General features: G+C 39.6%; 1 protein-coding gene across 28 annotated transcripts in view; it reads right to left on the bottom strand.

Annotated features, from left to right (window-relative positions):
- CDC42SE2 (CDC42 small effector 2) overlaps positions 1 to 13,689 on the bottom strand; it is a 129,267-nt gene that overhangs the window by 5,098 nt on the left and 110,480 nt on the right. For all 28 annotated transcript variants that reach the window (XM_078004136.1, XM_078004147.1, XM_078004142.1 and 25 more), the window contains 1 exon segment: positions 4,102 to 4,203. In XM_078004136.1, the coding sequence (XP_077860262.1) occupies positions 4,102 to 4,203 (102 nt within the window).

Below are 13,689 nucleotides of genomic sequence, written 5' to 3'. Positions count from 1 at the left end.
TTTACTGACCTGGAAATTTACTTACATGGAACATCTTATTTGTATGACATCACATTATAAGGTATTGCTGTAATAGTCACATTAATAAAATGACTACTTCAGGTAAGAGTGTAAGAAGAAATCTGTATTTATTTTTGTTTGTTTTTTAAACATAAACTTTCTCAGTTAATGCAGTGTGAAGAGGCTAGGGCCTGTCATATGACACTAGTTCAAATTCATCATCTGCCCCTTTATGGTAACTAACATTAAGTTATGTGGCACAAACCTGATACCAAATAATTTTCCACCTAACATGGCATGTTAGCTTTTATAGATATTTTAGGTCTGTCTTAAAAAACATCTTTATGACCAGGTGCAGTGGCCCACAGCTGTAATCCCAACACTTTGGGAGTTTGAAGTAGGCAGATAACTTGAGCCCACAAGTTTGAGGCCAGCCTGGACAACATAGTGAAACCCCGTCTCTACAAAAAAAATACAAAACCATCCTGGCCAACATGGTGAAACCCCATCTCTACTAAAAAAAATACAAAAATTTAGCCGGGCGTGGTGGCGGGCACCTGTAGTCCCAGCTACTCGGGAGGCTGAGGCAGGAGAATGGCGTGAACCTGGGAGGCGGAGCTTGCAGTGAGCTGAGATCTGGCCACTGCACTCCAGCCTGGGTGACAGAGCAAGACTCCGTCTCAAAAAAAAAGAAAAAAGGAAAAAAACAAACAAAAAAAAATACAAAAACTAGCTGGGCATGGTGGTGCAGGCCTGTAGTCCCAGCTACTGGGGGAGGCTGAGGCAGGAGGATCGATTGAGCCTAGGAGGTCAAAGCTGCAGTGAGCACTCCAGCCTGGGCAACAGAAAGAGCCTTTGCATTTAAAAAAAAAAAAAAAAAACCCAAACCAACCAAACAAAAAATCTGTTTTTACACTATGCATTCAATAATGCCATGCAGATTCTAAGAAAGAAAAAAAGCAATTTTTTCTCCAAAAGTCAATTCTTCAATTTAAAAGGTTAGGTTTATCTTAAGTAACCTTTATTAAGTAACTTTAATAAGTAATCTTTCAGTGCTGAGATTGAATGTATTATTGTGACTGTGAATATACAATATTTTAACAGAGGATATTAATAAACAGGTAACAGAAATCTTTTCTGGAAAAAAGGTAGTAGAAAAGAAAGTCTTTGACACTAAGTAAAGGTAGAATAAGAATATATTTAGAGGAAAAAAGAAATTACAAGTCATCTAACCATTCAATAATATAGTTCAGGCAAGTCTGTTGCATATGCGTCAAGCCACGTTCCTAATACTAGCTGCTCAGTTCTTTTCTTTGAATAAGCAGCATGTCTATTTATGGTTTTTTCTTATTTATTATTGCACTGCATAGGATAACATAATTTTTCTAACAGAGTCAGGCTCATCAAATCAGAACTATCCATGATACTTTCAAGAAAAGTTACTTGGCCAGGCGCGGTGGCTCACACCTATAATCCCAACACTTTGGGAGGCCGAGGTGGGTGGATCACTGGAGGTCAGGAGTTTGAGACCAGCCTGGCCAACATGGTGAAACCCCACTCTACTCAAAATACAAAAAATTAGCCAGGCATGGTGGTGCATGCCTGTAATGCCAGCTACTCGGGAGGCTAAGACAGGAGAATTGCTTGAACCTAGGAGGCAGAGGTTGCAGTGAGCTGAGTTTGTGCCACTGCACTCCAGCCTGGGTGACACAGCAAGACTACATCTCAAAAAAAAGTTACTAACTGAACAACACTGTTCCGAGCAGCAAGAACACAGTGCTCTGTGACGGTGGGATGGATGCTGAATATTGCTTTAGAGATAGCAAACTCAAATATGAATTAACTACAGAACACATTTGGGAAACACATTTAGCTCTAAAGAGCTGAAATACTTCATAAAAAGTCCACTTCAGTAGCAGAGAAGGCTGCCTGGAGACAACAAGGTAGAAACTCCACCACAGCTAAAGTCCCATCTCGATCCTGCATCTAAGATTAAGAGGCCGGTGTGCAAGCCCTGCAAAGTACAGTCCTAAAGTTCTACCTAAACTATGAGAAGCAAAAAAGATAATATGCCAATGATAGGTTTTTCATTCAGGGAGGAATCTTAAAGGAAATTCGGAAATGTACATAAGATTTTAAATGCTACAAACTAAAATTTAATTCCTCCTATACAGTTGGATTTATTTCTTTGAGATGGGGTCTCAGTCACCCAGGCTGGAGTTCAGAGGCATGATTTCAGCTCACTGCAACCTCCCGCTCCCAGGTTCAAGCAATCCTCCCCCCTCAGCCTCCCAAACAGCTGGAATCACAGGTGCATATTACTTCACTCAGCTATTTTTTTGTGTGTATTTTTGGTAGAGACAGGGTTTCACTACGTTGCTCAGGCTGGTCTTGAACTCCTGAGCTCAGGTGATCCACCTGCCTCAGCCTCCCAAAGTACTGGGATTATAGGAGGGAGCCACCATGTCTGGCCTTATAGTTGGATTTTTAAAAAATCTGAGGTGGCAGAGACAACATCTGTTGATGAGAGAGAAATTAAAATTCATTATATATAATAAATTTGAAACTACCCATTCTCTTTATTATAGTAACCATATTAATAAAAGTAATAGGGCCCCAGTTAGTCTTTCTACACTATGTCGATGCAGGAAACAAAGCTACTGACTATTTTGACAGCAACATGATATCTCTTGCATTTCCACAAAGCAGTCAAGTGAAACAAAGTACTTTTCCTACAGATTTAAAACAAACAAGCTGTTTCCTTTCCAGGAAGGTTCAAATGTCACTCCTTTGCTTACCTAGTAACTGCAATGACAAACGTCGTTGCTGTATCCAGGATACCCATCTACCTATTTTTAAAGTCCCCGTTAAGTCTTTTGTTAGTGCTGTCTAGTAAGTTGGTATACAGTGGATCATAATTTTGTTTATAAAACCCTTATTGACTTTCTGGTTCTGAACACTTTAGGGATCATTTAGATACTTGTTTAGGAATGGAGAAAAGAGTCAGTCTGTTGATCCTTAGTGGCTTGCTTTAAGGCAAATGTGAGGAACAACTCTGACAAGAACCTGCATTTGGTGCTGCTTCTATTATAATGCATTCTGGTTTTCTCTTCAACAAAAATTAAAGACTAAAAGATCAGCTGAGTAGATCTAAAGCCTATTCTGAAACTCACTGAAACATCTATTAAAAGACAGCGAATAAATCTTATTTCTGATTCTTCACATCCTGCTGGCAAATGTGACAAATTTTTACTGCCTTGACCTAAAGGGATATGTGAAAATTCTAATCCTATGCTTACTGCATGAGAACTTAAGAGTAAATAAATCACCAACATTCTAATATTATCAGGTAAAGATGAATAGTTTGTAACAGGGGGCCCAAAACCGGAAGTGGCCTGTTAGGAACCGGGCTGCACAACAGGAGGTGAGCAGCTGCAAGTGCGCATCACTGCCTGAGCTCCGCCTCCTGTCACATCCGTGATGGCACGAGATTCTCATAGGAGCACGAACCCTGTCGTGAACTGCACATGTGAGGATCTAGGTTGCGGACTCCTTATGAGAATCTAATGCCTGATGAACTGAAGTGGAATAGTTTCACCCCAAAACCATTTCCCCCATGGAAAAACTGTCTTCCATGAAACCGGTCCCTGGTGCAAAAAATGTTGGAGACCACTGGTTTATAAAGTAAAGCAATAAAAATGTGTGCAAAAGGCAACTAACTGAACTTAAAAGAACGAAAAAAGATTATTATTTAAAAGGCTGATATCCAAGTCTCTTTGGTGGGAGCAAGAGAATCAATAGGATATTAACCTCTACTCTGAACCAAATCCTTTCAAGTTTCAAAGTATTTATTCGGGACAAAGGCAGCTATGAAGAATTGCGTACAAGAAACAGAAACAAATACATAACCCAGCAAATTCGAAGAGATTAATTTTTCATCATTAGTTTGCTTCTCTCTCTTCTATGCTCATATTATGTATTTACATTCACTGTATACAAATTCATTTAGCATAATGCTATTAAAAATATTTGTGCCTATCACACAGGTTTCACACGACTATGCCCCAATGCCCTACCTGCATGTCCCACCAACATACTTACTGAATTCATTCCACTGAACAGGTCTCCTGATCCAACATGAGCCGTGTGCACAAAGTTTGTGGGCTCTCCAATCATACTTCTGTCAATCCGTCGTCGCCTTTTCTAAAATATGGGGGAACAATGTGTTGAGAAAGTGATCTTATGAACAACTTATCCTGATGGATTTTTACACTATGACTGTTTAATAAATTTGCCAAGAACACAAAAATGCCTAGCTCTTAGACTGCCACAATTACTTCTTATGATGAAATCCCCAAGAGAAATATATGCACAAAAATGATTAGTAAAGCAAAATAACAGGTTATTATTTAGAACTTAATAGATTATTTGGTCTAGCTTTGGACATCCACATATTTGTATAATAACCGCTTAAGTTTTATTCTTTTTAAATAATGAGACAAATGTAAAATTACCCTCAGTCACTATTATTGTTGGCAAAGAACACAGTGCGGTTTGAATACAATGTCTGATTTTAAACATTACTTTCTGGCTTTCACCATTAACAGATGTATTATATTTTGATGGTTATTATTCAGATTATACCCAATTACCTTTCTATGCTAAAATGAATCTGTCATTTTAGCTGGTGGGGGTGGGGGTTGGAGGGTAAGAGGGTGACAGATTTGGTCCTAGTCCATTCACTCTTCTCTGGTCTGTTCTAGCTGGGAACTAAACCTGTTGACTAACTAGGCTGGGTCTTACTGACTCTTCCTACATTTTTTTTTTTTTTTTGAGATGGAGTCTTGCTATGTTACCCAGGCTGGTCTTTAACTGGGCTCAAGCAATCCTCACACCTCAGCTTCCAAGTAGCCAGGATTACAGGCATGCACCACTACGCCTGGCTGACTCTTCCTAGTTTTTGACAACCACTTCTCATGGGGTGCTAAGCCCCATTTTCCAGTAACTTTAGCCACCAGCTGGTATTCCTGTTCTGACCAATATGCTCATCTACCCCTTAGAGATTATTTCCTTACCATACTGCTGTGTTTCACTGATTAAGAGTTTTCCAGCTTTGAAGATTATCTTAGATCTGTCCTGTTTTCCATGACCCCTTAGATATGATCATCTTATTGGGAGAGATCACTGGCCACGTTGGGTTAGTGTCCTACTATGGGGCTCTGCTTATCCCAGTTTACTGTCAATAGTAAACTTCTGAAATTGCAGCTTCCCTCAAAACCAAGCTGAGTTATAAACTTGTTGGATTCGCTGCCTTTGAACATAACACTTTTATGTCCTTATCTATTGAAATGCTGGCATGATCCTGATAAACCTTAAAATGTTATCAAGACAGTCCCATATGACAGCTCCTCAGGATGAGAACATGACTTTCTATAAAACCACAGAAGTGGCGAGCCCATGCATATATTTTAGAAGTCAATATACATTGTTTTACTGTCCTCTCATTTATATTGTCATAGATAGAAACAAACAAAAAACAAACCCTGACGCTTTTCCTTTGAAATATTTATGTTCTTCATCCTTAGAATTCAGCAATGACATTAGACCATCTCCAAGTTTGTTGGATTTTCCTTCCAGTAATTTTGCATGGCACATGGTTATATAAACACAGGTTTTCTGTATCTTAGAAAAGTTTTATTCTATTAGTTCCTTGGTAATTGCTCCATGGGTTCATTTTGCTATTTTTGGAGTTCCCGCTACGTGGACATTTGAACATGTGTGTGTCGATAATCTTCCAAGTTTCTTAGATTTCCATCATTTATTTATCTTTATAATTTCACTGCATTGGAAAATAACTCCACTTTATCCTCTTCAGAGGTCCACGCTAGACAGTAAATATTATAACTTTGCAGGCCAACACACAGTCTCCACTGTAGCTCTGACTCAACTCTGCTATTGTAGTATGAAAACAGCTGCAGAGCACATGAAATTAAATGAGTGTAGCTGTGTTTTGGTAAAAATTTATTTACAAAAACAGGTGACAGGCTAGATTTGGCCTGTAAAAGTAGTAGTCTGCTGACCCCAGCTCTAGATTTTTTCAGTAGTAGCCACATAATTTTTTTCCATTATGGTTATTTTTCAGAAGCTCTTCATTATGACATGTCATTGCAATATTTTTTAATCTCTGAAAAAGCTGTATTATAGTTTTTCACTCTTTTCCCTAAAAACAATTATACAAATTATAAGTCTATAACACTAGGGAACAAAGTACTCTCATTGCTTTATTTGAACAAGTTTAGTTTTACTTCGAGCCCTTTTTTGGAAGTTGGTAAGAAACTGTCTATTGGGGCCTTGTTCCATAGAATCATATGAAACTTTCAGGTTAAAATGGTATCATAAAGTCAAAAGAGGCTTTTGTCTATGTGTTTTAATTTTTCTATTTCTTAGCACAACACACTGGTTTCCTGTTATCCTTTTCTCGCATATTGCTCCCTCCGATGATCTTAGAGGTGTCTCATACAAAGACTCCCTGCCCCTAATGGCAGACTTGCCACCCACAACCATCCTTTGATCTGGAGTGCTGCATGCCAGCAGTGCACTCGTCTTTTCCTCTGTTCCCCACAGACTCAGTTTGTCTACTTCCAACCACCCCACTCAATGTACTTCTCTTCATACTATTTTTGTTTGGAATGATTGATAAAGCATAATTCTATAAATTACCCTTAAACAATGCTAGCTTATCTTTTTTAGGAATAAAGTAAGGAAAAAATGCTAACAGTTTTGTGCCTTTCTCTTCTTAATAATATATTATTACATTTCCACTAAATTTTCCTTATTAGGAAGCTGTTTGGGCAGGTCCAGAAATGTAATCTTTACCATCACAGGATACGAATTTTCTCAGCACGTGGGCAGGACAAATTATTGTGATTTCTTCCCCAGTGAGCCCCCTAACTGACAGGTAGAGAGGGAAGCTTCTAGGTTCTTGTCAGGACAGTAGCCTCTGCAGGACACCAGACTCTTCCCAAGGCGTTACGCAGTCAACATGTCAAGATAACTGCTTCTGATATACAGAGAGAGCCACTTGGCTCTCTCAAGCAAAGGAGGAGGTGGTACCAGAGAATCAGACCTACTTCCAGACCACTAGGAGGAGTCTTGATCATCCCTTGTCCTGTGAACATGCAGAAACAACAACTAACAGTTCTTATTCTGCATCATTTCCTCCAGAAGGGTGTGTTTAGAACTTGCCAAAAGGCTCCACTTGGTCTATACCTCCATATTAAATGATTTATTATCACAGGATTGTGTTGGGGGAGAACAGAAACCACAGTGTGCTCAGGCCACCACCCATCTCACCCAAAAAGAATGAACAGATATGCTTGTGAAAGAAGGGTATTAACATACTCACAAACAATAATTCGGCAAACATGATTACTGACAATATTCAAAAGCTGGTAACAAAACTAGTTCCCAAGAAGCTACTCTCACGCTGAAAAGCAAAGGATGAGAAGACTTCAGCTTACTTCTGTCATACTGTGTTATTAGATAATATATATGAATGTGAAAATAGTGAGTATTTTTCAACTTGAACTATACCGAGCTGGGAGTCAAACCTTAGTACTGGAAGGATTCTTCATGGCATCTAATATAACACTGTTTGTGAGATATGAAAGAAGCTTTCAGTCCTTTGCTCCCCAAGGCTGAGGGAACTCAGCTGTCCAGAAACTGAAAGGAGAACTGTGTTGTGCGAGCACAGTAAAGATAAAGACCTAAGATGAAAATAGTAAGATAAGGAAGAACCAGATCACATAGGGTTTGTAAAGGACTGAAGTGTGTGATCCTCCCAAGAACAATGGGAAATAATTGAAAGTCTTTTAAAGCAGAGGAACAACATGATCAAATAGTTTTAGAAGACTATTCCACAATAGCTATAGGTGGAAAACACGTTAGAAGAGGTCAAAATAAGTTATTAATGCTGGTGAAAAGGGATTATGTGGATTCAACTAATAACACAGATGGAAAGAAGCGGATAGATTGAAGAAAGTGGTCAGTGGATAAAATCAACAGCATTTGGGCCAGGCGTGGTGGCTCACACCTGTAATCCCAGCACTTTGGGAGGCTGAGGTGGGCTGATCACCTGAGGTCAAAAGCTCGAGAACAGCCTGGCCAACACAGTGAAACCCTGTCTCTACTAAAAAATACAAAAATTAGTCAGGCGTGGTGGCAGGCGCCTTAATCCCAGCTACTTGGGAGGCAGAGGCCGGAGAATCGTTTGAACCAGGGAGGCGGAGGTTGCAGTGGGCTGAGATCGAGCCATTGCACTCAAGCCTGGGGGACGAGAGCGAGATTTCTCTCAAAAAAAACAAAAAAGGCATTTGGTTGCAGGCTGGATTTGGTAACTGAGCAAGGGAGGAGTTAAGAAATATGCACAGACTTCATACTTCCGCAGAGTATGCAATTCACTGGGTTCGGAAAGAATCCAAACTGGAGATAAAAGACTGAGACTCACCAGCATTAACAAAGCCGTGTTAATGAGATTTCCTAGACAAACTAAATTTCTGTGGTTGGGTAAAGAAGAAGCCATCAAAGAAGGCCAAAAAGAAACAGGCTGAAAGTCAGTAGGAAAATCAGCAGTGTGTACAAGTGTCAAGAGGGAGCAGGCAACAGAGCTGAAAGGTGATGAGAGGTCAATTAAAGACAGAAATACATGCACTGGATTCAGCAGTATCACGTCGATGGGCACCTTAGTGAGTGCTATGTCAGTGGAGTAAAAGGAGGAGAAGACACACTGGAGGGGACTGAGGTGGGTCTAAGAAGTGGAAAATGGCGAAAGAGAACAGAGACAACGCTGGAGAAAAGTCCGGCCTTCTGGACAGGAAGAAGATAGGTCAGTGGCTGCAAGGAGAAAAGGAGATGAGGACAGATTGAATTTTTCCCCTGTAAGATGGCAGATAATTGCATTATGCTCAATTTCTAATGGGAAAGATCCAGTAAAAGAGGTAAACAAAAAGAAGGAAAAAGAAAATGGATTGTCAACATTACAAGGTTCCTGAGAAGGCAGTAAAGGTGGATCCAGACACAGGTGGAGGTGATCTTGACACTCTTTCCTACAACACTCTATCAAAAACCTGGATTTAAATATAATTAAATATTCTAAAATATAAAAATGCAGTATTTTCAGGCACAATGTGGACATTTAAGGAATGGCACACTTATTTGGACTACTGTATTAATAGTCACGGGTGGCCAGGCATGGTGACTCATGCCTACAATCCCAGCACTTTGGGAGGCCGAGGCTGGTGGATCACTTGAGGTCAGGAGTTCAAGACCAGCCTGGCCAACATGGTGAAACCCTGTCTCTGCTAAAAATACAAAAATTAGCCAGGCTATAAGAATGATAAAATGAACTTTGGGGACTTGGGGCTCTGGAAGAGTGGGAGGGGGTCAAGGGATAAAAGACTACAAATACAGTGCAGTGTACATTGCTCGGGTGATGAGTACCCCAAAATCCACAAATCACCACTAAAGAACTTACTCATGTAACCAAATACCACCTGTACCCCAATAACTATGGAAAATTAAATAAATATTTTAAGAAAAAAAATTAGCTGGGCATGGTGGCAGGCACCTGTTATCCCAGCTACTCGAGAGGCTGAGGGAGGAGAATTGCTTGAACCCGGGGCTGGGGGGTGGGAGGGGGAGGTTGCAGTGAGCCGAGATCACACCACTGCACTCCAGCCTGGGTGACAGAGTGAGACTCCATTTCAAAAGAAAAAAAAAGAATAGTCATGGGCAAACAAGGGGAATTCCGGAGTCGGACCTCCACAAAGAAAAACAGGAAATGGTGCACTCTGCTCTGATACGTATTAACAGTTGTTGTTAGCAGAGTCACTGTGTTTCCTGGAAACAAATTCTTTATAGGGAACTTTGTTAAGAACGTCAACCATCTGAATAATCCTTGCATCCTGAAAATACTAACTTTTATTGTGCATAAGGTAAAGGACTAGAGACCCAAATGAATCACTATGTTAGTGTGGAGGGGACATTAGGCAAAATCTCTCTTCCCATGACTTTTTACATTATTACATCATAATTATTAAAGATAATGAATTAATTTGGAGTATATGCAAAGAGGCGAGAAGCAGGTTAATTTCAAAGTATGTGCTACTGTGTGAACCGTATTTGCATCCTTATCTAAACAAGTATGTATATAACCATACTTTATCTACCTCCGTCACATTTCTGGCATATGGATCAAACTGTAGCTTCTAGAAAACAGTAATTACATAATCACTTAAAAGTTAAAACTTCCCCAAAGACTATTCTCTGGGCAGCTTAGTGTACAAACACAGGTCACTGAGAAGCAAATGAAGGCCAGGTCCCATCAGGTTAGCAGAAGGCCTACAGTAAGAGTAAAAGATGGTACAGCCTGAGGTAGTTCTAGAAGCAGATACAGAGTGAATAAAGAAAATGAAAATACCTGCCATCTGGGACAGTGAAAAAAGCTGGAACTTTCAGGGTATAAAACAGCAATCATTTATGCAAATGTGGCCAAAGTAAATGAAAGGCTGAAAGCTATGCTACTGACTCAACTTTATGACCTGGAGAAAGTCAGTTGAGTTGTATAACTGAATCCCTAAATCTATGAATTAAATCTAACAAGCCCACTATTTCCAAATTTTGTCTTGGGGCATCCCAGCAAAATCCAGGGGTGCCAGGGTTTTCTATTTGAGGGAAACACAGTGAGACTCAATGTGTGTTTGACACTGAGTGAGCTACCAACTTCAGATAATTTGTAACTTCAACATTAGAACATACATTCTTTTTAACAGCATATCCTTGTGAAGCTGAGTTTTCAGTGGTTACTGTGAAAAAACCCAAGCACTATGCAAAAGTCAGTATGGAACTAGAAAAGAAGGTGGTGGTGTTCAGTCTGATTCCACAGTTTGAGAAGTTGTATAATCCTAACCGGCACAAACACACCGTAAGTATGTAAATGGTTATTTAAGAATTAAATAAAAATATTTTTCCTTTCAATTTATATCTTATTTTTTAAAGGCAAATAAGTTGTTGGGACATAAATCTTTACTAAGTTGTTTGTACCAAATTAGTTAATAAACAAGTCTGTATGGTATTTCTCTTGGCCTAGAGGCACCATGAAAAAAATTACAGAACTGTTAAGGGAAGTTTGGGAACCTCTGAAATACATTCATTTTTTGAAATATTGACAGTGTAATTAGGAACCAGGCATTTATAAAACAAGTGGATATTTTTTTCTGTGATGCAAGTGACTGATTCCCTGGGTGTGTGAGCTGCTTTCCAGTTAATCAATCTAGTTCACAGTACAGAAAAAAAGACTAACAAAAGTTGTAATAATATAAAAAATGGACTTGACATTTTTTGATGAAAATGATCTTCCTAGTGGATATTCATTGACACAAAAATTGAAAGTACCTTTTATGGTAGCAATGTCAACAAACTATATGAAACGCCCTTGCCCCAAGTCTCTCCCTACTCATTCTTTGAGACCCAACTCAAACATAACATTCTGACTTGAGGCTGTTAGATATTTCCTGTCCTGAACATTCAGAGCACATGGCTCATATTTCAATTATAGTACTTAAAACATTGTATTGTAACTTACTTGCTTACAGTTTGATTTTCCTACACTACTACAAGTTCTGTAACAGTAGCTGTGCCTGACACACAGTAGACAATAAATGACTGTTGAATGAATAAAAGGCTTTTTTAAAGAAACAATGTCAGCTCAGTTCTCTAAAAATTGTTTGTCTTATCTAATATTATCGCCAAATATTTCTCAAGAACCTATTATATTTGGAAGATGTAAACAATGTAATGCCAATTCTAATGGAGTTTACATTTCTGCACAAAAAATACTTATCTGCTGATTTAATTTTCTCTGTTTCATAGAAATGCTGTGTGCTCTAGGGAGGTTTTAACTGGTAACACTGTTTTAGTTTTTATATTGGGTAGAACCTCTAAAGCAGTGGTTCTCAAGATACAGTATACATCAGAATCCCTGGAAGGTTTGTTAAAACACAGGTTTCTGAGTTCTAGTCACACAAGAATTTCAGATTGAGCAAGTTTGGAGTGGGGCTTTAATTTGCGTTATCTAACAAGATTCCAAGTGATACTGATGGCTTAACGGTTTAGAAACACTGGCTCTAAAGATTAACAGCTGAATGACTATTATTAAAAAGTCAGGCCAAGCATGGTGGCTCACGCCTGTAAGCCTAGCACTTTGGGAGGCTGAGGGTGGATTGCCTGAGCTCAGGAGTTCAAGACCAGCCTGGGCAACATGGTAACACATCATCTCTACAAAAATACAGAAAATTAGCCAGGTGTGGTGGCACACCCCTGTAGTCCCAACTACTAGAGAGGCTGAGACACAAGAATCTTTGGAACCCGGGAGGCAGAGGTTGCAGTGAGTCAAGATCACACCACTCCAGTCTGGGCAACAGAGCGAGACTCCGTCTCCAAAAAAAAAAAAAAAAATTACATATAGTCAAATAACAATAGATGCTGGTGAGGCTGCAGAGAAAAGGGAACACTTATATGCTGCTGGTGGGAATGTAAATTAGTTTAGTCATTGTGGAAAGCAGTATGGCAATTTCTCAAAGAAGTGAAAACAGAAGTATCACTTGACCCAGGACCCCCTTACTGAGTATATACCCAAAGGAATATAAATCATTCTACCATAAAGACACATGTACACGTATGTTCATCGCAGCACTATTCACAATCGCAAAGTCATGGCATCAGCCTAAATGCCCATCACTGGTAGACTGGATAAAGAAAACGTGGTACATGTATGCCATGGAATACCTCACAGCCATAAAAAAGAACCAGACTATGTCCTTTGGAGCAACACAGATGGAGCTGGAGGCCATAACATAATACCACATGTTCTCACTTATAAGTGGGAGCTAAACATTGAGTACACACAGACACAAAGAAGGCAACAACGGATATCAGGACCTATCTGAGAGTACAGGGTGGGAGGAAGGAGAGGATCAAAAAACTACCTAATGGTTACTATGCCTATTACCTGGGTGATGAAATTATCTGTACACCAGGTAATCTGTGACTCAGTTTACCTATATAATAAACCTACACATGTACCCCCTGAACCGCAAAGGTAAATTAAAAAATAAAGGTTAACAGCTGAATATTTAAGAAGTAAAAATGGGTAATAAAGAGTACTTATAAGATACCGGGCACAGTTCTAAGAACTTTAAAGCCATGAACTCATTTGCTAGCACCTTCTATAGCAGTATATGACATTTTACCTTCCCTTCAAATCTGGGATCCTCTGGCAAACTCTCACTTCTTGTCTCAGCCATTGCTCAGAAGTCCTCATTTTTTCACCTTTGTACTCTCTACTGAATAAAGTTTCTTTTTTTTTTTTTTGAGACAAGAGTCTCACTCGTCACCCAGGCTGGAGTGCGATGGCGCAATCTCAGTTCAATGCAACCTCCGCCGCCTGGGTTCAAGCGATTCTCATGCCTCAGCCTCCCAAGCAGCTGGAATTACAAGTGCGCACCACCATGCCCAGCTAATTTTTTGTATTTTTAGTAGAGATGGGGTTTCACCATGTTGGTCAGGCTGGTCTTGAACTCTTGACCTCAACTAATCCACCCACCTTGGCCTCCTAAAGTGCTGAGATTACAG

The sequence above is a fragment of the Macaca mulatta genome, chromosome 6 (genome assembly GCF_049350105.2).
Source record: "Macaca mulatta isolate MMU2019108-1 chromosome 6, T2T-MMU8v2.0, whole genome shotgun sequence".
NCBI lineage: Eukaryota > Metazoa > Chordata > Mammalia > Primates > Cercopithecidae > Macaca > Macaca mulatta.
This window is presented reverse-complemented; position numbering and strand designations above follow the sequence as displayed.